Source organism: Amblyomma mixtum, chromosome 2 (genome assembly GCF_055824585.1).
Source record: "Amblyomma mixtum isolate Tamu chromosome 2, ASM5582458v1, whole genome shotgun sequence".
NCBI classification, from domain to species: Eukaryota; Metazoa; Arthropoda; class Arachnida; order Ixodida; family Ixodidae; genus Amblyomma; species Amblyomma mixtum.
The window spans coordinates 29,693,558-29,719,029 of record NC_143013.1 but is presented as its reverse complement, the minus strand read 5'-3'; the positions used below and the strand labels follow the sequence as shown (position 1 = coordinate 29,719,029).

The window sequence follows — 25,472 nt, the reverse complement described above, 5'->3', positions numbered from 1 at the left end:
CCACAATCTGTGTACCAATGGTACCACCCACTAGTCCCACTTGAATGCCCTTGCGTTTCATACCAACGCGACCTTGAGTATCCTGGCCCAGCTAAGCTAAGCCACTGCCAATATTTTTACGCAAGGTGGGGTCAATGACCTATTTCCCAAGCATTTTACCCTAAAGATGCTGAGCACCAGAACGGAGCAAAGCTTTTTGCCCATTATATCACCGGTGTGCACCCAGTGGTACTAGGGGTCGAGCCCCGAACCTGCCGCATGCGAGGCGGATGCTTAAAGCTCTAGGCAACATATTACCGTCTACTACCACTCAGCCACGCTGCCACAGGCGCTCGGGATTGCGATGGTAAAGCCTCGGTCCGTCGCGTCAATAGCTGAATCACACCTGTGTAAGTGGTGGCAGATGATAGCCAGACCGCAGCAGTCTCTGGCGATGACAGTGACACACTGCACACAAGTGGGACTATGATAAAGCACGACACACAGGTCCACGGTGCACAGGTCGGTCCACTCTGTGGCTGCTCTGCTTTCCCTTCTTTCTTGTGTGTTTTCTTTTTTAATAGGAGGGTCATGAAGGTTAATGTACGTCGGCGTCGGTGTCTGTGTAAACCGTCCATCTGCTAGGTGGTGTTTGGGGGAACCTGCCTCTCTCATCCTGCCACCTGTGAATCGCCCCCCTCTCCCACTGCTCCTTCCCTTCTACAATTGTAGGGGAGAGGAGACGGCGGACCAAGAATTGCTCACAAAAAGAAAGTCAACATGACTAAGAAAATGACTCGGACATCAGCAGTCCCACGTGCAAAATATACAGCCTCCCGAGGAACCGTGTATGCAAAAATGAGGCTTGCGGGAGCTATTCCTTCTTGCATTAATCGGGAAAAGTACCCTGGTTCTCACAAGCCCCATCCGCGGCTGGGTTTGAAACGGCCACCTGCCAATGCAGCGGAGCATCGCTTAACTGCAGCGCCCCCGCACCAGTAGGTGTACGAGGACTCGCAGTGATCTAGCAATGTTACGCATTTTGCGTACTTGCGTAGTCGGAATCGGAAAAGAATCGCAGTTGCAGTAGATTGGGAGTAAGTGAAAAACAATGTGCTCGGAACTGGAATGCAATAATAGTCAGAATAGAATCCACACTGGAATTGACTGGCGAGTGAAAGAAGAATATTGTTATTGTTGTTATCCTCATACAATGACACACGCCCACACAGGGGGATCGGCCAAGAATTGGGGTGCACAGCTATCGCACTTCTTCCGCATCAATCCAATTGGTCTGCCATAATTGTTTTTTAACGTCTGTTTTTCGCTAGGAAACACACTAATGTGACCACCCGCTAAAAAGGGAACAGCCTCATCACAATCATCATCACTCAAGGCTGTTACTGACGCCACGCGCCCAGTGGCCTTGTGAATTAGTCGCAGTACTGCCCACGCAGTGCAGGTTTCGATTGCGCCACATTAATCCAACTTTCTGTTGGCTTCGGACCTCTGGAGGTCTAGGTGCCGCTTCATTTCGCCTTTAAATGAAAAAATTCAACCACCACACAGGCCGGAAATCCAGTCTGGCCTATTCTGTCTTCCTTGCCTTAGGTGCTTGAAATATGTTTATTTACTTTGATTTTAATGTTCTGTGCGCACCTCAGCTAACTGCTTCTGAGCACGGGCGATTGTACGATGACCGGGTCTCCCAAAACCAGGTCCCATGCAGCCATGCTTACGAGCCCGCGGAGCTTTGCTTTGAAGTGCAAGCTCCACTTAACAGCATGAGCAACACAGTAGATCAGAAGCAAGCAAGACACACAGAAATAAGATCCTCTTTGTATACATATTTGTATACTTTGTACACAAAGTATACAAACACTTTGTATACTTTTCTCTTGAGAAAAGTATGCAACAGCTGTACCTTGTCGGTACTCAACAATGAGGCAGAAACGTGGAGGCTAATAAAGAGGGTTCAGCTTAAGCTAAGGACAACGAGTGAGCTATGGAAAGAAAAATATTGGGTGTAACGGTAAGAGACCGGAAGCGGGCAGAGTGGGTGAGGGAGCAAACGCGGGTTTATGACATCCTAGCCGAAATCAAGAGGAAGAGATGGTTTGGGCAGGGCATGTAATACGAAGGCAGGATAACCGCTGGCCCTTAAGGATAATGGAGTGGATTCCGAGGGAAGGCGAGTGTAGCAGGGAGCGGCAGAATGTTAGGGGGAATGATGAGATTAAGAAGTTTGTGGGGATACGGTGGCTGCAGATGGCAAAGGACAGGGCTGAGGAGACATGCGACAGGCCTTTGCTCTGCAGTGGGCGTAGTCAGGCTGATGACGATGGTGGTGGTGGTGATAATTGTGATGATCATGATGATGAAGAAGGGCTCCTAAAATTTATCGGTCAGTTGCTCACTACGGGCTGGCACGCGGGGAGGCCCATGACACGGCAGAAGAAGAAGATGGAAGCCGGCAGCCCGGTCGAGGTCGCGAGTCCTCCCGCTCCCAGTAACCTCCCGCCTTCTCCACCGTCCCGCCTTCGAGGAAGAAAAACGCCCGTGACCGGAATTGTCGCAGGCGGGCTGTTGATCCCCGTGGTCGCCTTTGCGCTCTCCTGGTTAGCCATCAGGCGTCCTCCCCGAGCAGGCCGAGGAAACATCGTTGATTCCCCCTTTTGTTGCCCTCGCGAGGCGGCCCAGCTGTTCGCCGTCATCGACAAGAGCGTTTCGCCCTGCCAAGACTTCTTCGCGTACGTCTGCAAGGACGCCATCGCGTATGGCTACGTGCAACAAGGCGTCGCCAAGGACATCCTGGTGAGCTGCAGCGATATGCATGGCGCTGACGTACTATCGCGCTCAATATGATTTGCAACACGCGGTCATCGACCGGGGCTCGTTCCGTGGTGTGCCTCCTCCAAACAGTCGCTCGGAATTCTGGGAGAAACTGCTGTTCCAGGAAACAACAGCACCCCCGCTCAGGAAAAAGTTTCTCCCAGAATTCCGAGCGACTGTTTGGAGGAGGCACACCACGGAACGAACCCCGGTCGGTGACCGCGCGTTGCAACTCATATTGAGCGCGATAGTACAGCCTTGGTCAATGCCTTCAGACGGGCAGGGTTTGATTTTGAACCGGTCATGAGTGCGCCACTGACGGTTCCGCAGAATATCAAAAGTTTCGGTAGGAGTTAGATCAAGTGTTCTCAAATTTGGAGCTGCAGAGGTGCGGTAATGGGTCCACTAAACGGTTCATCACTGAATCCTCTTGCTTTAAGTCTTCACCGAGTAGGCATATTTCATGCCCGCATGGAGACTCATCCTCAGTGTAAGAGTGAATCATTTCTGAAGAACCATCGTCCTTTGTCGATATCAAAGGAGAGACTGTTAGGCCTAGAAACATTAACAGACCATATTTACTGAGAGCTAATTTGCACATGTCGGCAACCTCGTCATGATTTCATCGGTAACACTTTTATAAGCTGCTTCGTCGCTGACGACTCTGCAACCCGAGCAAGGTGAAACTACAAAATAACTAATGCATACTGATTACTGTTATCATATATATTATGCAAGGAGGAATTGACATATAGACGTCAGCAGCCTCCTCCTTATCAGTGAAACTACGAGAAAAACTAATAACGCAACCAAGCTACCGCTACGATATAGGTACGGTTGCTTTATTTGTAATTTGTAATTGTATTTTAATTGTAACTGTAATTTGTAATTGCAATTGTAACTTGTATCTGTAATTTGACCTACATGAAGTAGCCTTTTGCGTGCCTTTACGTCGCGCTCAAACTTCCGCCTTTCGCGAGATTCGTTATTCGAGAGAGTAGCATCTTATCTGCAGGCCGATTTCTTACTTTCTATCGCAAAAAAACGAACACTTAAAGAAAGGGAACAACAGGACCAGCGCTATCCTGATAGCCAGCGCTATCCTGATATCCTGATAGCCAGCGCTATCCTGATGGGCCAGCGCTATCCTGATAGCGCTGGCCCACTTGTTTCCTCTCTTTCCGCCTTCTTTCTTAGCGCTAGGTATTTTCCTTAAATATATATCACCAACTCGCCTGTTTCGCCATTGCGTTGGACTTCTTACTTTCCCCACAGCTGGCAGACTATATAGATTCCAACCGTATTCATTCTGCTAACAACACAGGGCGCAAATACCAACGGAGAGTGGGCCATTTTGCAAAACTGCTATGAGGGGCACTCTGACGAAAAACGCAAAATTGTGAGCAGTTTCTAAGATGAACTCTCATGAATCATTCTGTTAGCACTCAAGAAACAGTAGCCACGGATGCCAACGCTTTGGCTGCTTCATATTTCCACCCATTTTTGTTTTTCTTTTTCGGAAGTCTGATAGTTAATGTGATTTCCTTGTCTGACACATGATGACACAAACAATGGAGTTAATGATTGAACACTTGATATCTGGTTTTAAAAGCGCACGTTATGTTTGGGCCTCAACGTCTATATCTGCGCGAAAATTATTGAAAACTATGTGAATCAAATGTGAATTAAGTGATTCACGACATATGAACGCGGTGGCATGTCAGAGGTGCGAGGATTTATCAGTTTTCTTTCGGCTTCTCTTTCTTCACTGACAGAACACTATCAGCGGAAATGTCATCCGAGGCACCGAATTATACGATGCGACGGCTGCTGCCGCTCTTAACCGGCTTTACACGTCATGCATGAAGGAACTCTGGCAGCCAGCACTCCGCGGCAGAGACGCCACCGAAGCCGTCCTATCAATGGGCAACACCACAAACCCGATGAGCCCCGCCGACATGCTGCGTTTCTGGCTAAACGCACAGCTTCGATACAGACTCCGGTTTTTCATTTTTACCGCGCACTACCTAGGCGGGAACTTAACCCTCGAAAAATACTACGTGCCGGTCAACCAGCTCGTGCTCCAATGTGGTAGCGTTTGTTCAGGAATTGTTGTGTCGCTCGTAAATGCTCACCTCCGAACCAACTGTACCATCCCGCAGATTACCGAGTGGGAGGCTCAGTTTCTGGCGGGTTCCACTTCTTCCCCCGAACCAAGTAATGCTACTTTAGAAGAGCTCGGAAACGCCTTTGGCGGCCTGACCACTTCGCAGCTTAAATCCATTCTTAACGAGCTGGCCATCGACTATAAGAACGAGACAATCCTCCTCTACCCCGAGAAGACCGTTCTCTCGGATATACAGCGCCTGTGGAACACTTCGAATCAGCCGTTGTCGTTGTGTTACATGCTGACTGCCGGCGCGCTAGACGCAAGCGTCAGGTTTCAGACAGGCGGCGGTCTCGATTCTCCCACGACTGAGAGCTCGAGAATCTGCGATTCCAATGTGTACAACTACGAAGAACTATGGCGTGCAACATACGTCGCTGCCCTCACAAATCCGGCAAAGAACGCACAACTCCGCGCGGTCTTTGAGGCTACTCGACGGGCCCTGACGAACTACGAACCGCTGCGCCACCTCATGGCGGCAGGCAACAACACACGAGAGTTCGAGGCCGCCGTCGGCAACATTTCGCTCCTGCTTCCCGCCGACCTCATCGTTCACGACGTTGCCGTACCCAGCTTGTCCACTCACGGCTTCATCCGCAACCACTTTCAGGTTATAAATTTCGAGTACGAAGTGATGGTGGCAAAATGGAGGCGTGGCATGCCCAGTATCCGAGATGACCGAAAAGAAGGAGCGCTGGATGACCTGTTCTTCGTGAACAAGACCAGCATTTACGTGCCTGCGCCTGTGTTCGGCCTGCTGAGTGAAAACACCACCGACCCGCTGCTCGCCGACGCCCCCGTCATCGCCAGTCGCATGGCAACCTTAATGGCAAACGAGCTCACCTATGCAAGAACTTGGTCGAACGAGACACGGAATGCCATCTCACTTCACAGGTAATCTCACGCACACTGTCGTACAGATGGTTTGCATGTGACGTCAGGGGCTCCATGACGGTGAGCCACACATAGTTTCTGAAATTCAGCCAGAGCAGGCGGTGACCAGGTTCTTGCTGTGTTCCTCGTTCGCTAACGTAGCGGTTTCTGTGACGTCGGACGACGTAATGAGTAGGGTGCGTTTCCGAAGTCAGTGCAAAGGATCTCTGGAAAATCTTCTGCAAGCTACTTACGGTGCCATTTTTCTCTTACTTTGCATTTTAGACTGCAGTCGCCGTGCAGGTCGGTATTGTTTATTTACTAATTTATTTGTGTTGCGACATCGCTCATTGCATAGCATTGTATAGTATTGTACAGGCTGTGCGGCAATCCGCAAAGCTTGTAAAGGCTGCCAGTGGACTTGCAAGCAACCCAGATATGCCACTATTCGCTTAGCGCATCTCAATGCACCTCACTGCACGCTCATAGAAATGGGCCTCGTATTTTCATTATTTTATTTGTATTTTGTGCGAAAACAAGCCACGAAGCAGAGCAGAGTCGACGCCGCGTTGGTCCTGCGATGATGCAGCGCAATCAGTGATGTTGCAGTGCAATCAGTGATGTTGCAGTGCAAATAAATTATCAGAATAAGCAATATTTTTACAGAACGACTGCCGCAAAGCAAGCGAGCAGGGAGAGACAGTTGGAACGGTAAGTAGTGGTAGCAGATGACTTTACAATGACACTTTCTGTTGACTCTAAAAACGCACTTCTCGCATAGGCAGGAAGATAGGCGTTGTCGGAACACCGTTCGAGCCCCCGACGTTCCACAAACATTAAAACATGCTGCGTTTTAAGTAGAAACCAGCAAAAAGGACGCGTTCACAAGGAGGAGAAGTACACAGGACAACGCTGGAAACACAACTGAAACTTTCAGTTGTGTTTCCAGCGTTGTCCTGTGTACTTCTCCTCCTTGTGAACGCTTCCTTTTCGCTGGTTTCTACTTACCATGCACCAACTGGCCCAACAAGCTACGCTTCTTCAATGCTGCGTTTTACTTCAGCAGGATTTGTGTTGTCGAAATATGCCACGGATTTGTTCGAAATGGGTTCCCTCTTGTATTCCATCAGAGATGTTACCGTCAATAACCGGGAATATAAATTACGCATTGACGATTTAGGGGCCCAATTACCAAATTCTTGAAAAAAATAGCTGTGGTTTAAGTAGTGTTTAACCTGGTTAGAGAGCAAAAGTTTTGGTGTATCGAGCAGCTAGACACGGCTTGGCATCTGTAACGTTGAGTGCGTTCCGGACAACTGCCAGCACCGGAGCTCGTCGAAGTGACTTCGTCTTCGTTCCCGTCCACGTAGCCGCCCTCTGTGGCGAGAGCAGTCTCGGTAGGCGCCTTTTCAACGCTCTGATTCACGTCATACTTAGTCACGTGACTTACACTGCGTTATATATGACGTCATCCACTGACCAATTGTTATTTTTACATATCGCTAAATTCTTTTTCAAGGTCAAGCTGAAGGTAACGTCCCAAAGCAACTCAGGCTATGAGGGACGCCGTAGTGAAGGGCTCCGGAAATTTCGACTACCTCGGGTTCTTTAGCGTGCACTGACATCGCACAATACACGGGCCTCTAGAATTTCGCCTCCATCGAAATTCGGCCGCCGCGGCCGGGATCGAACCCGCGTCTTTCGGGTCAGCAGCCGAGCGCCGTAACCACTGAGCCACCGCGGCGGGTCGGTCACGTTACGTGTTTAGCACTTGTAGTTATCCGTTGCTATATGAACATACTTACCAACTGATTAATTTCGATAACTAAACTTTAAACTCATTAATGTTAATTAGGCTTAAGTTCTTCTTTCAAATGATGTATTACATGTGGGAATTCCTATGTTTGCTACTAATTATGCTCGTTACTATACTATGACATCATCATGGTTAACTGCATTAGTACTCGCATATAGGGGTGCCGTTGTTTACCCCTGCTATTCTACTCGAGGCTCCGAGCTAAACTTTGGTTCCGACTGGCGTAGTATAGCTTTCGCTACAATAACTGTTCAGGATTGGACGGGTCGCTCCACACATTCATCGCCATAGCCAGGAACACGGCAGCAGAGACGCTATAGCCAGTCATTAACCCCGTACTGCTGATAAGATTCCTGCATGCGACACTGACGTGTCGAGTCCTAAGTTACCCTCTACTCTTGCAGTATCCACTCTAAGTACAATTCACTGTGTAAATCTAATAAATATGCTGTTTAAGTTATCTGACAAGAATTGGGGTTAGGGGAATAGCATCGGCAAAGATATGCTTTTAAAGGAAATCCGCCGGACTTTCGTTTTTACCAATGCTCTATTGATAGGTTTTCTGCAGCTGCGTTGCTGCCGTTCGGGCGCAAAAGTCGTATTTAACGCACAGGAGCACAGACCTTTGGGCTAGTTGGTTCATAGCAGACACGTACAAGCGCAAAAAAACACGGACAGAGAAGAGACTTGGACAACACGAGCGCTTACTTTCAACTGAAGGTTTATTGATACACAAGCACGATTATATACAACTTGCTACATGACGTCAAACTGATAGCCCTGCCGACATCACGCGGCTGCTCCCAGAAACATTATTGCCTTTTTAGTCAGTGTGACAGATAGTGCGCTGACGCAGGATGGACCGGCTTTTCTAATCAAATCTGTCTCTATTATCTCTCTCACATCCTGACAACTATGTTTGGCCACAATCTTGCATGCGCTGAAGACAGGTTTACATGGTTTCTTATTCTTTTCAGCACAATCATGACAATGTTCGGAAAGATTACCGTCTCTATAATTGCCTACCTTCCTCCTGTGTTCCAGTAATCTTTCATTCAGACATCGGCCAGTTTGGCCGATGTACCTAGAGCCACACGATAGAGGAATGTCATAAACCACACCAGAAACACATGCTGGGCACGCGCAGAAACACACAGAAACACAAAAAAAGGAAATAATGTTTTAGGGAGCAGCCACGTGATGTCGGCAGGGCTATCAGTTTGACGTCATGCAGCAAGTTGTTCATAATTGTGCTTGTGTATCAATAAACCTTCAGTTGAAAGTAAGCGCTCGTGTTGTCCAAGTCTCTTCTCTGTCCATGTTTTTTTTTTTTTGCGCTTGTACGTGTCTGTATTTAACGCAAATCAATTTTAGTTTCCCACCGTTCGATTCATTTCTGCACCGCTCTGTTTCCTGACATTCACTCGCAGCGAATGCATGAAGAGGTCGACATCAGGACGGATTGTGGCCAACTCGACAGATGTGCTCGCGTCAACAATGGGTCTGCACATCGCCGCGGCCACTGTGGGGGCGATGTCCGCTTTCTCTTACGGGGCCCTCGTGACGGCTGACTGGCTCGATCTCAAGGCGGCCTGGAGCCTGTACCGCATGTCCAAGGCGCAGTTCTTCTACGCCCGCTATGCCTACTTTCTGTGCAGCGCCGATGAGGACTCCAGGACCCTGGTGAACGAGCCCTTGAGTCTAAGCCCCGACTTCGGCCTCGCCTTCAAGTGCCCGGTAGATGCTAGCTACACAGTGAGCATCTTCACGTGTGCGAACGTTACGCGAAAATCGGTAGATGTTTGACTGGTTACACTGCACATATTCCCCGCCTTGGTTTGTTTTGTTTGTTTTTTTTCACACTCACGCTCATTTTATTGCTGAGTGTGTCTTCCGGACATTATTTTTTGTCCTTCTTACGTTTCTCTGTGACTGGAACGCTTGTGCTATTAGTTCAAGATAAAGCGATAATTTCTCACTTTCCACAATGTTTACACAGTAAGAAGTCTTGTGAACTATTTTCAACTGAGCTGCAGAGATGGCGAATTGCGTTTCTTACTGCCTAGCTATAGTCATTTTGCAGTGCGGTACCTTGCCGTTGAGTGTGTATCTAAAGTGTAAGCATTCAGCCGACCGCAGGTTGTTTGAGTGCAGCGTCTGTGCTATTAATGCTTCTGCACCTTTTTGGGACTGCATGCTGCTAAATCTGTAGCTCGCCATTCTAGATTACGCGTTCTGCTTCTATAACTGACCTGTTTAAGGTACTACACATGTACGACGTAATCTTTCCAGCTGTGAAATGTTCTGTTGTGGACATGGCGTTAGTTGAGCAGCATATGTAAGTGTTGCCGTGTGGCTGATTTGGGAAAATCGACGGCAAGCGCTAATTTGAACAGCGTCTGTATTAACCGTCCGTTTTGCATCCGGTCCTCCCTTCTTTAATGTACGTTTGTGCTCCGAGGGCAAAATAAATAAACGTTGCCTGACCGGGCAGCGGTCTCGTATAATCATGGGCGTCCGGAAGGGGGGGCAAGAAGGGAGGCGGTTGCCCCCCCCCACCTGGAATTACGGATATTATTTATGCACTAGTAAAAAACAACTACACAGCTTGATTGATTAGCACGCTTAGGTGATATTTACTTATCGGATTTTTCTTAATGAGTTCAATTCCTTGTTCATTAATAAATTCCAATGTTTGTTCTCCAAGTCTAGCACTAATTTGCTGCTTCTAATTTTTGTTTCATTTGCACAGTTTAGAGCACAAATAGTTCCTTTTTGGTGCTAACCTACCGCCTCCCCCATCCCCGGCCATCAGGTGCCGGCCATCGGGTGAACTCGTGGCTTGACGTCATGTCTGCTGTCAAGCGCACGAAATTCACTGCTGCGAAACATCTTGTGACCAGGTCTGCCGCATAAAAAACATGCCAAGTAGTGAAAGACATTTCCTATTTTTCAAATTTAGCGTGCGTGCTCTTGCACTCTTGTGTACGCCAGGAAAAGTAGCGTCGTCAACATGGCGGCGCCCACGTCGCCCGCTTCGGAGAGAAATTGCCAATGTTATTGGGTTTCTAGGCATACTCATTGCCCTTAAATGGAACATCTGATATTCGCTTTGCCTCCTCTCGCCGACAGCAGAACGAATGAGTGATTTTTACGCCAAAGTAGCCGTTTCGGCGGTCAGCTGGCCCACGACTGGTCGTGGCTGGCCCGTCGAAGCACTCGTAGCACGTGTTGGTGCTGACATCGTCGCAGTGCTCGTAGCACGACTCATTTGGGGACGCCATGCAACCGGCTATCTACGTACGTGATATGACTTGGATAAGCTTGGCCAATGCCTTGGCCACGCGCGAAAAATATGACACAAAGTGTTTTTACATCATAACACCAGTGGCAGCCATCTGTTGTACGGTAAACAAAACGTGCGCTGGCGACTTCCGCTAAATGCTTGCGTATTTAACGAACGTAAGCGCTCATACGCTATACTAAAAGTCTATTTACAGCACTTAATGGTTAGTTTCCTATATTAGGATACAACTTAAAAAACAGCAGTTGCTGACACTGGGTCGCGGTCCGTGGCGTTTTGCATTACTCCTCTGGCCATTCGCAACAGAAAACAAATAATCTTTTTAATGTTTGACTATATCAAACAATCCACGTATCAAAATTCTAGAGCTGATAATTTTTTTCTTGTGATAAGATCCTTGTTTAGGTAACAGGAAACGTTTAAGCAGGGGACTACTTTTTCGTTGTGGAGGAATTCTGCGCGCGGAGGATGAATGTGGGCAGAGCTCCACTGCAGACTTAAGTTGTATCAGACTAGTCTTTTTCTGCTACTGTACATCGTTTTTTCTGTAGAACTATATAAATACCTTAGCTGCCCATCTGGTACTGTCCAATTTCCTCAGGTGTCCATGTAATAATATACTCTGAACTTCCAGTGCTTCAAACAATGCTCAACGCCTATCCCCCTGTACTACCTAATTTGTGGTTTTGCTGTGGCCACCTACACTAACCTTCTAACAGCTCCAATTTGTTTCTTCTCTTGAGTGAATGTCTCCCTTTAGGCATGAAAATGCATTCCCAAAGTAACCCCTAGAATCACTCTTTTCCAAATGGCTCTCAGTACTCCATACTTGTTGTCCCCCATAATGCCCCATGTCGTACATGTTCCATTATCTCAGCATCTCTAAGCCCCCTCACACAAACAGTATGTTAGTGCTTTTCCATGTATTTAGTTTATCCATACCCCAGGATATTTGTTGTATACCAGCCTTGGTATGTAATGGCGTTTATTGTAAGCACCTGGTCACTGGTGCACTGGCAGTACCACCACATGCCCTGTGGAGGAAGGAGCACTCTACTGCGCAGTGAAGCTACGGAAAAACGCAAGGTGTGGGATCCCTCATATGGCAGTAACTGCAAAGTAATTTAATGACCACATTTCTCGAGCAAATGTGTTTCTTGGGCAACCAAGAGCAGTCAGACGTAGGCAGCCTTCATATACATGACAAAGCCATGCAGTATATTGCATGTACAGTATTTATTGCTGTTATGAATATCTACAATACACTCTGTTCAGACAGTTGTACAAGAACAGGCCATAAATACAATGGTCTAGCGAGCTGCGGCAAGCGCCTGTCACAAACTGCATTCTTCATGCTCATTTAAAGTTTGCGCCTTGTGGACACATGCACTGCTACACAATGCCATGTTACAATTATATACAGTTCACATCAGTGAATGAGCTCACAGGAAATAAGACATGGCCTATACAAAAACAATAAAACGACAGAACATCAATCAGTGGACAACAAAACCTATACATATCTAGGGTCACAGTAAAGCTTCTTCAGCGGGCTATTTGGCACATATACAGAAACATATTATGCAAAGTGGCAAATAGTTAAATACATGCGAGGGTGAGCTTTCAAAAGAACTCAAAGAAGAGAGTTTACATGCAAGAGACATGTATGGGTGATTAGAAGGCAACAACAGAAACAGATTGCACGTGTACGTCCAGGTTGATTGCACACGTACATCTAGGTTACAGCAGAATAGGCACAACGGCTTAAGATCATTGCAAGTAGTTCTCGTTTTTCAGTATTTACACGTAAGATTCTTCACCGCCTGTGCTGCTGCTCACGGATTCTGTCCGTAGGTGACCAGCCAACACACTGTGGTGCCCCTCGCGCTCACTTGAGCAGGCAGAGTCCGACTGGCTGCTGTTACTGCCAGTGCTTCCATCTTTGCCCGCAGGTGACTGCTTGCTGAAGATGCTCCTCAGCTGAGCTACACTCCAGCTGATCTCCTTTGGAAAGTCATACAGTGCCTGCGGTTGGCAGCGGTCGTGAAAGGAAGACACCACAACACACTTCCCGCGATTCACAAGCTGAGAGTCTTTGACGTGGACAGGAGGGTGGTGCCTGAGACGCACACCGGCACCATCACTAACAGTGCGATGCACAGCCTGGTGAGGCTTAGGTGGTAGGGGCGGTGGTGGGCTCTCCGAGATGCCTTCGTCGCTGCTGTCCACTTTTACAAGAATGGCATGATGAGTGTCACCTGAGACGTCAAGCTGCTCATTGTAGATCCGTAGGGATTCCTCATAGAGCTGCAGAGCTTTGCAACCTAGTGATACGGGCTCTGCACTTTGAGGCTCTTCAAGTAGGGTATCATCTGCCTGAGAGATTGCCTGCGATCTTCTAAGTAGTGTTCGGCGTGTCATGGCTTCCTGATAGCTGGGAGGCTCCATGGGCTTACTGCTGGCCGAGCGGTGAACAGGAGCCAAGGTGCAGTTTGGAGACTGTCGCCTGCAAGGACTCGTCCTCGAACGGTTCGATCCTTGCGACCTCTCCGAATGCGCTGACTCATGCGACCTGTGAGACCTCTGGCTGCCTTCAGATGACGAGCTGCACACGCTGTTAACACGGGGTGGAGTATGTACGCTTGCGATAGAATCTGCTTTGATCTTGGCAGCAGTGTCATGTTGCCTTGTCATTGGAGTGCTAAGGACCTGGCAACTGTCCTGGCCTGCAGCACTCTTGCTGATTGGCCCTTCCTGGATGTGATCTATCTCGTCTATCTTTGAGGTGGACTGGCTACGTTTCCAGTCAACACTGTGCATCTGGTTGGCAAACCACAATGCATGCCTGTCCGGTGTAGCCGCAGAGGTGTCAAATTTCTTGGTTCGCTCCCAGTTGCTGCTTTCCATTGGTGGTCTTGGAGCCTTGCCTTTGCAATGCTGGGGTCGTCGCTTGGGTTGCTCTTCGCCCATGTACTTTTGCAGCAGGCTTTCTTCAGAAGCGCTCCTGATGAGTGTACTGCAGGGCCTGCTTACATCAGCAGCCGACTGCATGGCATTCGCCCTCTGCTGACGTGCACGGCTCTTGCGCCAGCGGACAAGCGGATCATTGCCCATCACCGAATCTTCCTCACTCGGATGCTCGTTTTCTCTGTAGTTACAGGATTTTGAATACTGGAGGTGTTGGGGCCGGATGTCCCTTGATACAGGAGATGAACGAGCATAGAAGCCAGCAGCTGAGATGGTCTGGTGCCGTGAATGCTTGGGTGCCTCCCCACCACACTTCCTGCGACGTACTACGTCGTTGCAAGAGCCATCAATGCTCACACCATTGCTCCGGTTGTAGACTGACTCTTGCACACCGACAGCTTCCAGGTGTGGCACGCTTTTGGTCATTCCCTGGAGTGCAGAGCTCGTATTCTCCATCTCAACGTCGTCTTCAGGGGTGTACAGCTGGGTGTCACTAAGGGTCAGGCCAGAATCTCTGCTGAGGTTTGTTAGAGACACTTTGGTCCTGTTTGGCAACTTGGGACTAGAATCCTCCATGAGGGCCCTTTCAAGACTGTCGATTGAAGAGTCATCTCTTCGGAAGGCACCTGGAAAATTGAAAATTGAACAGTGTCAAAACAGAGGCACACAGATACTGTGTAGAGATTAAGGCTGTCACACATGTTCATAAAATAATAGTCGTGTCCCTTGTTCACAGCTTACACATGAACAAGAAAACAGAGTGGAAGAGGAAAGTTTTCCCAGCTGCAACATCACTTGTACATGCTCAGAAGCCTTATTCTTTGAGGTCTGTGTAACATCTGCAGGCAACAAAGACCATAGTCGATGAAACCCACATATGAAAATTGAAACACTCAGCATGACGCTTCCAGAATGTCAGATACATTCATCCAATCATACAACTAGGCACAAACCTTCAGTGCTAAATGTCCATGCTGACATGTACCAAGTATTCTACAAGCAGACAAAGAACAAGTCTGGTAGCAAGGACTTCAAGCTTTTCATGGCTACATTATGTCATCAGCACAAAAAGTCGCTATAATACCAGAAAGGCATGCATGAGAGCTGAATCTTGAATCTAACAAGGTTGAATGTGTGACCACAGAAAATATTAACACTGATTCAAACACTTGCATGACTACTCAATGCACATGTGCTGCAAAACTGCCATTTTATGCATGACTCAGGAAAAATTTTTTTGTGCAGTTTTGTGTTTCAGCTAACCAAGCACATTGCGTGGTTCTGACCCAACTCAAGGTGCATGTGCTGTATAATGCCAGCTGTGATACCGCCATTGCTACATCCATCATTATCTGCCTTTTTTTTTTAGTACAGGTTCTTTTAATCAAGCTTGGTATGTCTTGTTCCAGTGCACTTTTTGCTGCTGGCCTCTTTCCACATTCACTCTGTGCCATCTTTTTTTTTCTTGAGTCTGCTTTTATGCTTCAAAATCCAATACTAGCACAACTCACTTCCACTTTCTTGCAAGCTGTGTGGGCTGTCCGACTCCTCCGCTCCAGAGTCCTGAATAGAGGGGTCCTTCTGTGGAGGCTCCCCAAACAGCATAAGTAGGTCCTTGCCAAAGATGTCCACGCTGTTCTCAATCAGATACTCTACCAGCTGAGGCACTTGCTCAGAGATCTGCAGTGAGAGAAAGAGAAAGAAAAAAAAATGTGCAGAGATTAGAAAAATAAAGACAAATAAAGTGCTTAGCGAGGGCCTCGGTTCTGGCAGCCTTGACGCCATAGGAAGCATAAGAGGGTTCTTACGCAGCTTCCACCCTCGCCGTTAGATGGCGTTCTACGTCACACCAGCGGTAACTCAGGACGTTCCACGTCCGCCGCTTACAAATGTGGGTGGTGGGTGGCGCTGATGAACACTCTTAAGGTTAGGTTATTTGTAAACATAAATACCCCCAAAAGCAGAAGGTTTGACAGCCGTCGCCGTAGCTCAGAGGTAGAGCACCGGACGCGTAATTCGGAGGTCGTGGGTTCGGATCCCACCGGCGGCATGTGGTTGTTTTTTCTTCTGCTTTTCTAATCAATTAGCTTCAAGCGACAACATATTCAGTAATATTCTTACTTGATCAACACCACAAAAAAATTAATTAATTAAAAAATCCCCTGTGCTCCTTGGTTTCTGTGGCTGTTGGCTTCTCTCACACAGTATGCAAAGTCAGTTAAAGTGCAGCAAAAGTGCCCCCATCCAATTATATGTATGTACTCTGGACTCTTCACAAAACTCGAAGACAGATTCTCTACACAGTGAAAACCTCCACGTTATGGCAAGCAAACCTGTTCTGAGGGCAGAATTGGAGTGCAGGGCTGGGGACATGCATTTTCAGAATAACGCTGCACACCTTTCCTGCGAGCTCCTGCCTTGACGCTTCTGTCATGATTAAGCAGCACTGCTAAATAGGTTCAGATGTACAATACACCCTCCCTGCATTGAAATAGTGAAAGAAGGGTGGAAAGCAGCTGTGGAAAGTAATATTCAGCGCTGCACACAAAGTCTGCCGCTCGAAAAGGGCACGTCGCTATGGTAAAGGAGTTTTTGCTATGCAGGAAAGCTGACTTGCGTGGCTTGGCAAAGGAACTCGACAGGCAGCAGAAGCTTACGGAATGCGGGTGTGTGAACAAACTTTGTTCCGGTGCAGTCAGGAGAGCCAGAGTCTTAAAATGTCGAAAGGTATGAGACTGTGTGCACGCTTCATCTGCCAGTAATGACACCAGGTGACTGGGTTGTGAAGCAGCATTACGGTAATTCCTTTCTGAAGACACACACCCATTAACTTTCCAGCTTCAGTTCAGCCAAGCTGAATCACAGCTACTACATCAATCTGGACATCAGAACACGAGGCATAAAAAACTGGTACTATGTTTGGTGCCTGTTAGTCTAATTACTCCAGCTTCGGGGACAGGTTGGTGTAAGTTGGAGTGAATTATTAATGACAAAGCAATGATATCAGTTTTTTATGCTTCATGTGAACTGGAGACCAAGTTGATGCCATAGCCACCGTTCACCTCTTGAAACAGAAACCGCTTGAAAGAATAAAGTGAATTATAAAACATCTACCACGCATAGGTAAATTGCACATAGTGATCCATGTCTACTGATGTCTTGTGCACAATTCCAAAGAAAACAACTCACAACAACCAAAATTCTGACTTCAGTATTTCTTTAACTGTCTTGCAGTATGGAGGCTGCTTTTAGGAGTAACTTAGGGTGGAGTAACTTTGTCTGCTTTAAGGGGGGACATGGGTCTTAGATCATTTTTTTTATTTACAGACCAAATGCAATGAAACTGCACAGACTTATTCAGTTTTTTCTGCTGATTTCAAATATGCAATTAGTTTATTTCTAGGCCAATTAGTTCCTTAGATATTATATATATCATGCCATTGTCTGCTGAAACAATAGAAAAGAAATGGGCCACCAGAAATTTAATTTTAATGTGTGGGTAGATACTACAATGTGTGAGGAATGCAACGCTGGAAGCAGTTTTCAGTTTTTTGTCCGTGTGGACAAATGGGCTTAGTAGTTAGTTTCATGTGTGTGATGTTTTCTGGCACTCTATGTCTGGTCAACTCACTTGAAAACTAACTATTAAGCCCATTTGTCCACACGGACAAAAAACTGAAAACTGCTTCCAGCGTTGCATTCCTCACACGTAGTATCTACCCACACATTAAAATTAAATTTCTGGTGGCCCATTTCTTTTCTATTGTTTCAGCAGACAATGTCATGATATATATTAATATCTCAGGCACTAATTGGTCTAGAACTAAACAAATTGCATATTTGAACTCAGCAGAAAAAACTGAATAAGTATGTGCAGTTTCATTGCATTTGGTCTGTAAGTAAAAAAAAATGCTCTAAGACCCATGTCCCCCCTTAAACACCAACTCAAATGAAATATTGTACAGTGTGCACGGGCTGTCCAAAGTAACACAGCTACAATTAGCAGCTGGCAAAGGACAGGGTTAATTGGAGATACATAGTAGCCGCCTTTGCCCTGCAGTGGGCATAGTCAGGCTGATGATGACAAAAAAAAATGCTCAGTACAAAATATACTGGGTGGACAGGCAAGTGAATCAGCAATTGCCTGCAGAATTCAACGTTTTTTAAATGAAAACTAAAAAAACCAGCCAGCAGCTATTACAGGTATTTGAAAATGACGCAGAGATGAGAATCAGTCTGGCTCAGTGAAATTAATCTTGTCATCCGGCAATGCCACTGCCATGCATCGCTGGAAAATTGCACACTTCAGCACCTGTAATGCCCCTCTCACACAAGCAATCTCAATGCCCATCGAAATTTTTGGGGACCATCCAGATGCACTCTGCCACATGCACATTTTGATGATCAATGAGTGAGTAGTGAGCATGAGGTCCAACAGATGGCGCTAGTGGTGGCAACATGACTCCCATCCTGTGGAGGGCTACGGAAATTTCGACCGCTTGGGGTTCTTTAACGTGCACTCCCATCACACAGCACATGGGGCTCTAGAATTCCGCCTCCACCACCGGGATCGAACCTGTGTCTTTCAGGTAAGCAGCTGAGCACCATAACCACAGAGCACCACGGTGCCAAAAAAAAAACATTTAGTTTATAACTGCCTATTGTAGTCCAAAATGCTGCAGCTAGATCAGAATGATCTAGCTGCGACATAATTTCGAGTAGGTGTTTTTCAAAGTATGGTGAGTGAGAGGTTGTTCTCAATGGCCCTTGAAATTACAGTGGCCATAGGCAAACCTCCATTGAGTCAATGTGCATAGAGTTCAAGGGTCATTGAAAACCACCGTCTGGCACTGGCCAATTCCCATTGAGTTTGATGTCCACTGACTCAATGGGCATCGAAACTGGCCACATGACAGGGGTATAAAGAACTGACTGTGTCACATGGTTTGGTTCATGGTTTAAGAGGGTTTATCGTCCCAAAGCGACTCAGGCTATGAGAAACGCTGTAGTGAAGAGCTCCGGAAATTTCGATCCCCTGAGGTTCTGTAACATGCACTTACAATACACAGTACACATGCCTCTAGACTTTCGCCTCCATCGAAATTCAACCGCCACGGCCGGAATCGAACCAGTGTCTTTCGGGTCAGCAGCCGAGCGCCTAACCACTGAGCCACCACAGCGGTGTAAAAGCAGCATGTATATCTGCCATTGAAATGTGCCTCATGAAAGGCACTGTGCACATTTTTTGATGCTCACGTGAATGTTTACGCATTACACATACCACAGTGTTAACCCTTCATTGCCAGCAGCCAAAATAGGTACACAGTACACAGGCTCAGCAGGACAGTGTCACATATTTATATCCTAGACATGCTCAGTGACGGGACTGCTTCACATTTAGTAGACAAGCGCCATAAGCACAGCGCCACTATATCGGGCTACAGTACATCCATATCTGTTACACAGTTACATACAATGATCTTTAGCACAGGCAAATTTAATGCACGGGATGTCTCAGTACCAACCTCTGACTGCAGCGTGGGTGAGTGGTAGCTGTCGACAAACTTTGGGCTTAGCAGGCTGGGGCCAATGCACACAGCCAGGTTGGACGAAGGCATCTTATTTTCCGCACTGCGGCTGTTGATATACCACAGGACACACAGAAAGTGGCGGAGCAGCTCCACATTAGCCGGTGGAAGCCTCTTCAGAAGACTGCAATGCAAATGAGAAAAAGAGTTATAACATGCTGAATAGGAATGAGCACTATGAAAAGCTTCCTTTATTTTCTCAAGCTGCAGTGTAATGTGGCATCAGAATTGCAACTATGGTTGAATAACATCATGAGGTTAAATCACATCAACCTATGGGGCAGGAACGTGGAGGCTGATGAAAATAGACTAGTTTAAAGGTGCACTGAAGAGGAATCTGAACTCTTTTTGCAGCGGGAACTCGATCTACACGTTCCTAGCATTCTTAGAAACTGCGACTTATTGCCCGGTGTGGCCGATTTCCCTAATTAAATCGAATTAACGTCCGGCTCCCGCCTTTATTTTTTGAATTCTGCCTCGTACGGTGGGCGGAGTCGACCGACGCGGGGAGTGCCTTTCACCCAGTCCAGTGGCGGCTTGCCGCTCTGCCATCGGCGGAGTAATACGTAGTAGTCCGTAGAAGGAAATAGTCCGCGCGTATTTTTACTTCTGCGGGCTTATTTTGCGGTTATATTACCTGCAAATCAAACTATTTATTCACGGAAACCTAGAAAACAAAATGAAGCGAAAGCAAAGCCTCCACGGAGCTGGCTGAAAGGCACTCCCCGTGTCGGTCGACTGCGCCCACCGTACGAGGGAGAATTAAAAAAAAAGGCGGGAGCCGGACGTTAATTCGATTTAATTAGGGAAATCGGCCACACAGGGCAATAAATCGGTGTTTCTAAGAATGCTCGGAACGAGTAGATTGAGTTCCCGCGGCAAAAAGACGAGTTCAGATTCCTCTTCAGTGCACCTTTAAGTACAGCAAGCTATGGAAAAGAAAATTACAGGTTAACATTAAGAGACAGGAAGAGATCAGAATGGGTCAGGGAACAAACGCAAGTTGATGATGTACTATTCAAAATCAAGAAGAAATGAATGATGAACTTTTGTGGTGCAAGAGGAGCTTTGGCCATGGCTCAAGGTATTTTCTTTCACATAAGGTGGGGTCAGAGACCCATTTTAAAAGCATTTCATCCCAGAGACGTTAGTACCAAAATTATAACCCAAGCATCTGACGTACAGCTGTCCGGGTGGTGTCAATTTTTTGTTGCACTTAGCTTACATGTACTAGTCAAGTTAGAGCAAGCTTGTGACAGGGATTCAAAGAGACGACATACAGAGTCTGTCCTGAAAGTAATGAGACAAGTCTCGGCATGGCGCATGCATGCGCTAGATCGGGAAACCGCTTTTGGGGGAAGGAGGGGGAACCTTCAGCTTCCCAGTGCAATGAGCTCAGTTGGCTTTGAGCAGGAGAAGTGAGTGGACGTCTTCAAGTGTGTACCCCTGTTTCGTCACTGCGTTGAGAAAACCATGGAGCGAACTTTGGAACAGCGCTACACGGTGAAGCTTTGCAATAAACTGAGTAAATCACCTACTGAGACATTTGACAGCATGTGGTAATGATGCAATGTCCAGATCACAAGGGTTCCAGCGGCACAAAGAATTTACATTGGTCGTGAAGACGTTCTGGACCACACAGTCAACATTACCGTCCGTAACCGACCTCGACGGGCACCCAGACTGTTGCTCGTCATGAACGTCTTCACGACCGTTTGTAAATGCTTTGTGCCATTGGAACACGCGACCTGGACATCGCATCACTCCCACATGCTGTCTTGATCATGTTGATTGACTCGGCAGGGGACTTATTCAGTTTATTGCAAAGCTTCACCGCGTAGCGCTGTCCCAACATTCGCTGCATGGTTTCCTTGACAGAGTGACGAAACATGGGTACCCGCTCGAAGACGTCCACTCGCTTCACCTCTGCTCGCAGCCAACTAAGCTCGTCGCATTGTGAAGCTGAAGGCTCCCCTCCCTCCCCCAAAAGCGCTTTCCCAATCTAGTGTATACGCGCGTCACACCGCGACTTGTCTCATCACTTTCAGGACAGACCCTGTATGCACTTTCAACTGTATGCCTTCCCAGATTTTCGTACTAAACTGTGATGCAACAGTTCGTCATACGGTGTTCCTAATGGTGTCATGCACAAGTGTGACACCACTGGTATTACGTGTTTTTCACACACCCAAGTCCTGTAAACTTTTTCTGCCAGCTGTATATACTCCCTAACAAAATAGAACGACAGCAACTTCACTTCAGGCAAAACACCCATAAGTATCTTCAATTGGATATTGCAAAATCAAACGTGGCTCTTGGGCCAACTGCTATCTACTAGAGAGATAGATAAAGAGGAAGAGGGAAAGCAGGGATGCTAACCAGAAGGGTGTTCTGGCTGGCTACCCTGCACTGGGGAAGTGACATGAGGGGATTGCAATGGGAAAGAGAGAAGGGATGAGGGGCGCAGTCACAACTGGTCCGCCGGTCACTCTCAGGAAGCTTCGAAGAACATTACACACTGCCCACAGTATACTGTGAATCATAATGCAGACTTAGTTAGATTTGCACATTTCTCAGCACGCTGTATTCAGAACGGCTGAACAAACTGCACCAATCAAACAGCACTCTGCTATTCTCGCTGCAAGCCCAACCCACCTGATCGTGTAGTCCCTCTTTTTCCACTGGGGTTCCACACGCAGAACCTTGAGCCACTCAGAGTAGAGGCACCGCTGAAGCAGGCAGTCTGGTAGGCAACCCAGGAACTCCTGGAGTCAAATAAGCAAGTATAAATGCTAGCCATAGGTGTAAGCATGAAATTCAGCAATGCAAAGAAAGTCTGCAAAATTGCAGCCCACATTACAACGTCACTGTCAGGCTTTTGCAAAAGGCATTTCTCTGAAGCTCGAACCAATATATGTGCTTCATAATTTAATTAGTTGTGCCAGTTGGTGCATATTCGAAAAGCAACACAAAACAGCACGAAGGACAGGAAAAGAAAGGAAACAAGGACAGCGCATCATCCTACTCCCTTTTCTTGTCCTGTCCTTTCTACTGTCTTAATTTTCCAGCATATACGTGTGACGTGTCAAGTTCCTATTGATCAAACTGCTAATTGCACACAGTTATTCGTGAGCTTCAGTGCAGCACTGACAGCTACGGAGGCAATTTAAGCTTTCTTGCAGAGTTAAGTTTCAGCTTCATTAAAACTGCCCAACAAAGCATTCAGATCCCCATCTCGGCGCATGCCATACTCACACAAATCTGACTACAATTCAACGTCACGTACCATAACTACGACATGAACCAACCAAATATGCACAGAATACCTTGCAAATGTGTTCTTATTAGCAGTAGTATATGAAACACTCCTTTTTTTACTGCTTGAGAACATTGTTTAAATATAAACTCTCAGCACTTCTACTAGTGAGCAAAAACCTCAATACGCCTTTAAAGCCTGCCATGTAGTGTTTAGAAAAAAAAAGCCAGATCGCATTCAAACAATAAGAATGACAAAGCATAATTTGCATTTGAGTGAGTAGTAGAGGCTCATAGCACAGCACTTTAGAGAAAAAAGACAGGACCAACAGTTTCACTATACAAACTGCAGTGTGGGCCAAATGTACATCGCTTGACAACAGCTCATCACCTGCTCCGACCACACTATAGTCAGATAAAACTCATGAATGAAGCAGCAAATGCCTCTCTGAGGAGGCCCTCCATCTTTGAGAGAGTCTCCTTTGAGGGGCATTTGTCACTTTGTTCTTGAGCTGCATCCAACTATATACTGCTTTACAGCTCAGAATTTGGCCCATGATACCACAGAATCCTTTTGTTTTGCAGGCCTAGACTGTCTGTTAACAGCACAACAAATGGATTGTCAAGGCCCTCATACCTTAAACACAGCGGAAACTACGTGGATGGGCACGTCGGACAAGTTGAGATCCGGATCCTCCTCTAGCCTGGCTTGCAGTTCGCGTTTTGAGCGAACGTTGCCGGACTTTCGGAAAATTCCATACGTGAAGGGGCCCCGCAAGAAGAGCTGCCGCAGCAGAGTCTGCACCAAAATAATTCAGGTGGGCAAAATATTAGAATAAAATGAGCATGAAAAACGTTACACATCATGTTGGGGTTACAACAAGCATTTCCAAGATCTCTGTCTAGCTCATAAGCAAACAAGAAAGACTGCATGCCATAACCTTCCATCCTCAAGCACAATTAAAACCTGCTTTTCGCAGCTATTTGTTGTCAGCAACAGCTCATAGTCAACTGCTGGGTATATCTGTGCGTACTGCCTCCAATATAGCTTTACCTCAAGCTAAATGCTTATAAGATTTGAAAATCGCGAAATGTCTAGTAGGTGGCACAATCTTTTACCTCTGCAAAACTGAGCAAAGGCAGTGTAGTATTCTTTCTCTGACAATTCACAAGGCTAAAGGCATGTTTCAGACTGCCTTGAACTTAACATAGTGCCCTGCTTACACATCTATGCTGCACATTCCTGAAAATCACCCGCCGCGGTAGCTCAGTGGCTTTGGTGCTCGTAACTGACCCCAAGGCCGCTGATTTGATCCCATCCGTGGTGGTCACATTTAGGTGGAGTGTTTCAGTGGAAGAAAAATACAAAAGTTCCCATGTGCTTCGCTATGTCATTGTACACTAAAGAACCCCAGATAGCCTACATTAATTCAGAGCCCTCCACTAAGGAGTTTGTCGTGCCTGTGTGTCGTTTCAGAACATTAAACTGCACAATCTACAATTTTGAAAATTGTGTCTAAAACACCATTGCTTCTCAACAGCAGACACCCACAATATAAACGCTACAAAATGTTTACAGCTGCTCTGTCAGATTAAATGAGGGATGTAAAGATGCATACCATGACGGGCTTAGGAAGGACACCATTTGGAGAAACCTTGCTCAGTTCTTGGCCAAATAGGCTCCCCACAACAGGAGATATGCTGCCAGAGTCTGTCGAAGACTGTTTAGATGAGGGCTGCTTCTTGAAAGGCCAGTTAATAAGAGTGGGACGCCGGGGTTTCTTCGGTTTTTCAGCTGAAAAAAAAAAGAGAAGGCACAACATTAGCTGCCGGCTACAGAGCATAAAGATTCTCAAAGCTGAACACCAGAAATGTCTGAAGTTGCTGACGATTCAATCTAGAAACTGGTGAACAACCAAACGAGACATAAAAATTGATTTACAATGAAAAACTGCAGTGCAATTAATGAAAGATGCTTTTCGCTGCTCATAAAATTGGCTCCACTATCTAAGATGCAGCAACTACACTCATGCATAGAAAGCAGTTACATTCAGTGCATTACACAGGCAGTGCCCGAGGCAGCAGCGTTCATTATGTGCTCCTTGGTATCAGAAAATAGGGCATGCTATGAATGAAACAGGCTTCTGAGACTGTCTTGGTCAAAATACCAGATAATGGTTGTAGGCTCCAAGCACATATGCAAGCTGCTATGTGAAGAGTTGTAAACAGAAAAGCCTTGTGCTTTTCCCCACCGATAGACTGACTAGAACCCGCCGAAGGTTCTTGTAACAGCAGTCAGTTGGTTATGATAATTTCTGCCCAAACAGTCTTTGCGGGCTTAAATAAACCCAGTTTATTTGTGCTGAAATGTGAAACACCCACAACTAATTTACTGATGGTATGTGTACAGTCATGTAAAAAGCATCACAGTGTTCGAGAAACTGACATGCTGCTAATGATTAGAATGAAATAGGCACGCAATCACCATGCAGTTATTCTTTTCATGGTAGCATAAAATGCGAGAAACCTAGGATAAAACAATAAAATTGATCCACACAACTATGTCGACGATACACGAGCTGCCAAGCTCAGCAGTTTTGGGGAAGTGCCGTTAAGTGCATTTTCGAGGTAACAAAAACAGCTCAGTGAAAAGATTGGTGCCGAATTCGTTTACTATGCCTAGCAGATTCC

General features: G+C 46.7%; 2 protein-coding genes across 4 annotated transcripts in view; one reads left to right on the top strand and one right to left on the bottom strand.

Annotated features, from left to right (window-relative positions):
* Window positions 1-9,064: 9,064 nt before the first annotated feature.
* On the top strand, window positions 9,065-9,505 carry LOC149358811 (uncharacterized). The gene has a single exon (XM_089568921.1). The coding sequence runs from the start codon at window positions 9,105-9,107 to the stop codon at window positions 9,471-9,473; it is 369 nt and encodes a 122-aa protein (XP_089425047.1). The 5' UTR covers window positions 9,065-9,104; the 3' UTR covers window positions 9,474-9,505.
* Window positions 9,506-12,168: 2,663 nt separating this feature from the next.
* The window catches only part of LOC149358809 (uncharacterized), a 601,276-nt gene continuing 587,972 nt past the window's right edge, over window positions 12,169-25,472 (bottom strand). For all 3 annotated transcript variants that reach the window (XM_089570994.1, XM_089570995.1, XM_089570996.1), the window contains 6 exons: window positions 24,401-24,576; window positions 23,419-23,580; window positions 22,182-22,291; window positions 19,464-19,650; window positions 15,450-15,618; window positions 12,169-14,564 (listed from right to left, as the gene is read on the bottom strand). In XM_089570994.1, coding sequence (XP_089427120.1) covers window positions 12,772-14,564; window positions 15,450-15,618; window positions 19,464-19,650; window positions 22,182-22,291; window positions 23,419-23,580; window positions 24,401-24,576 — 2,597 coding nt within the window. In that variant the 3' untranslated portion in view covers window positions 12,169-12,771. The remainder of the gene's footprint in view (window positions 14,565-15,449; window positions 15,619-19,463; window positions 19,651-22,181; window positions 22,292-23,418; window positions 23,581-24,400; window positions 24,577-25,472) is intronic.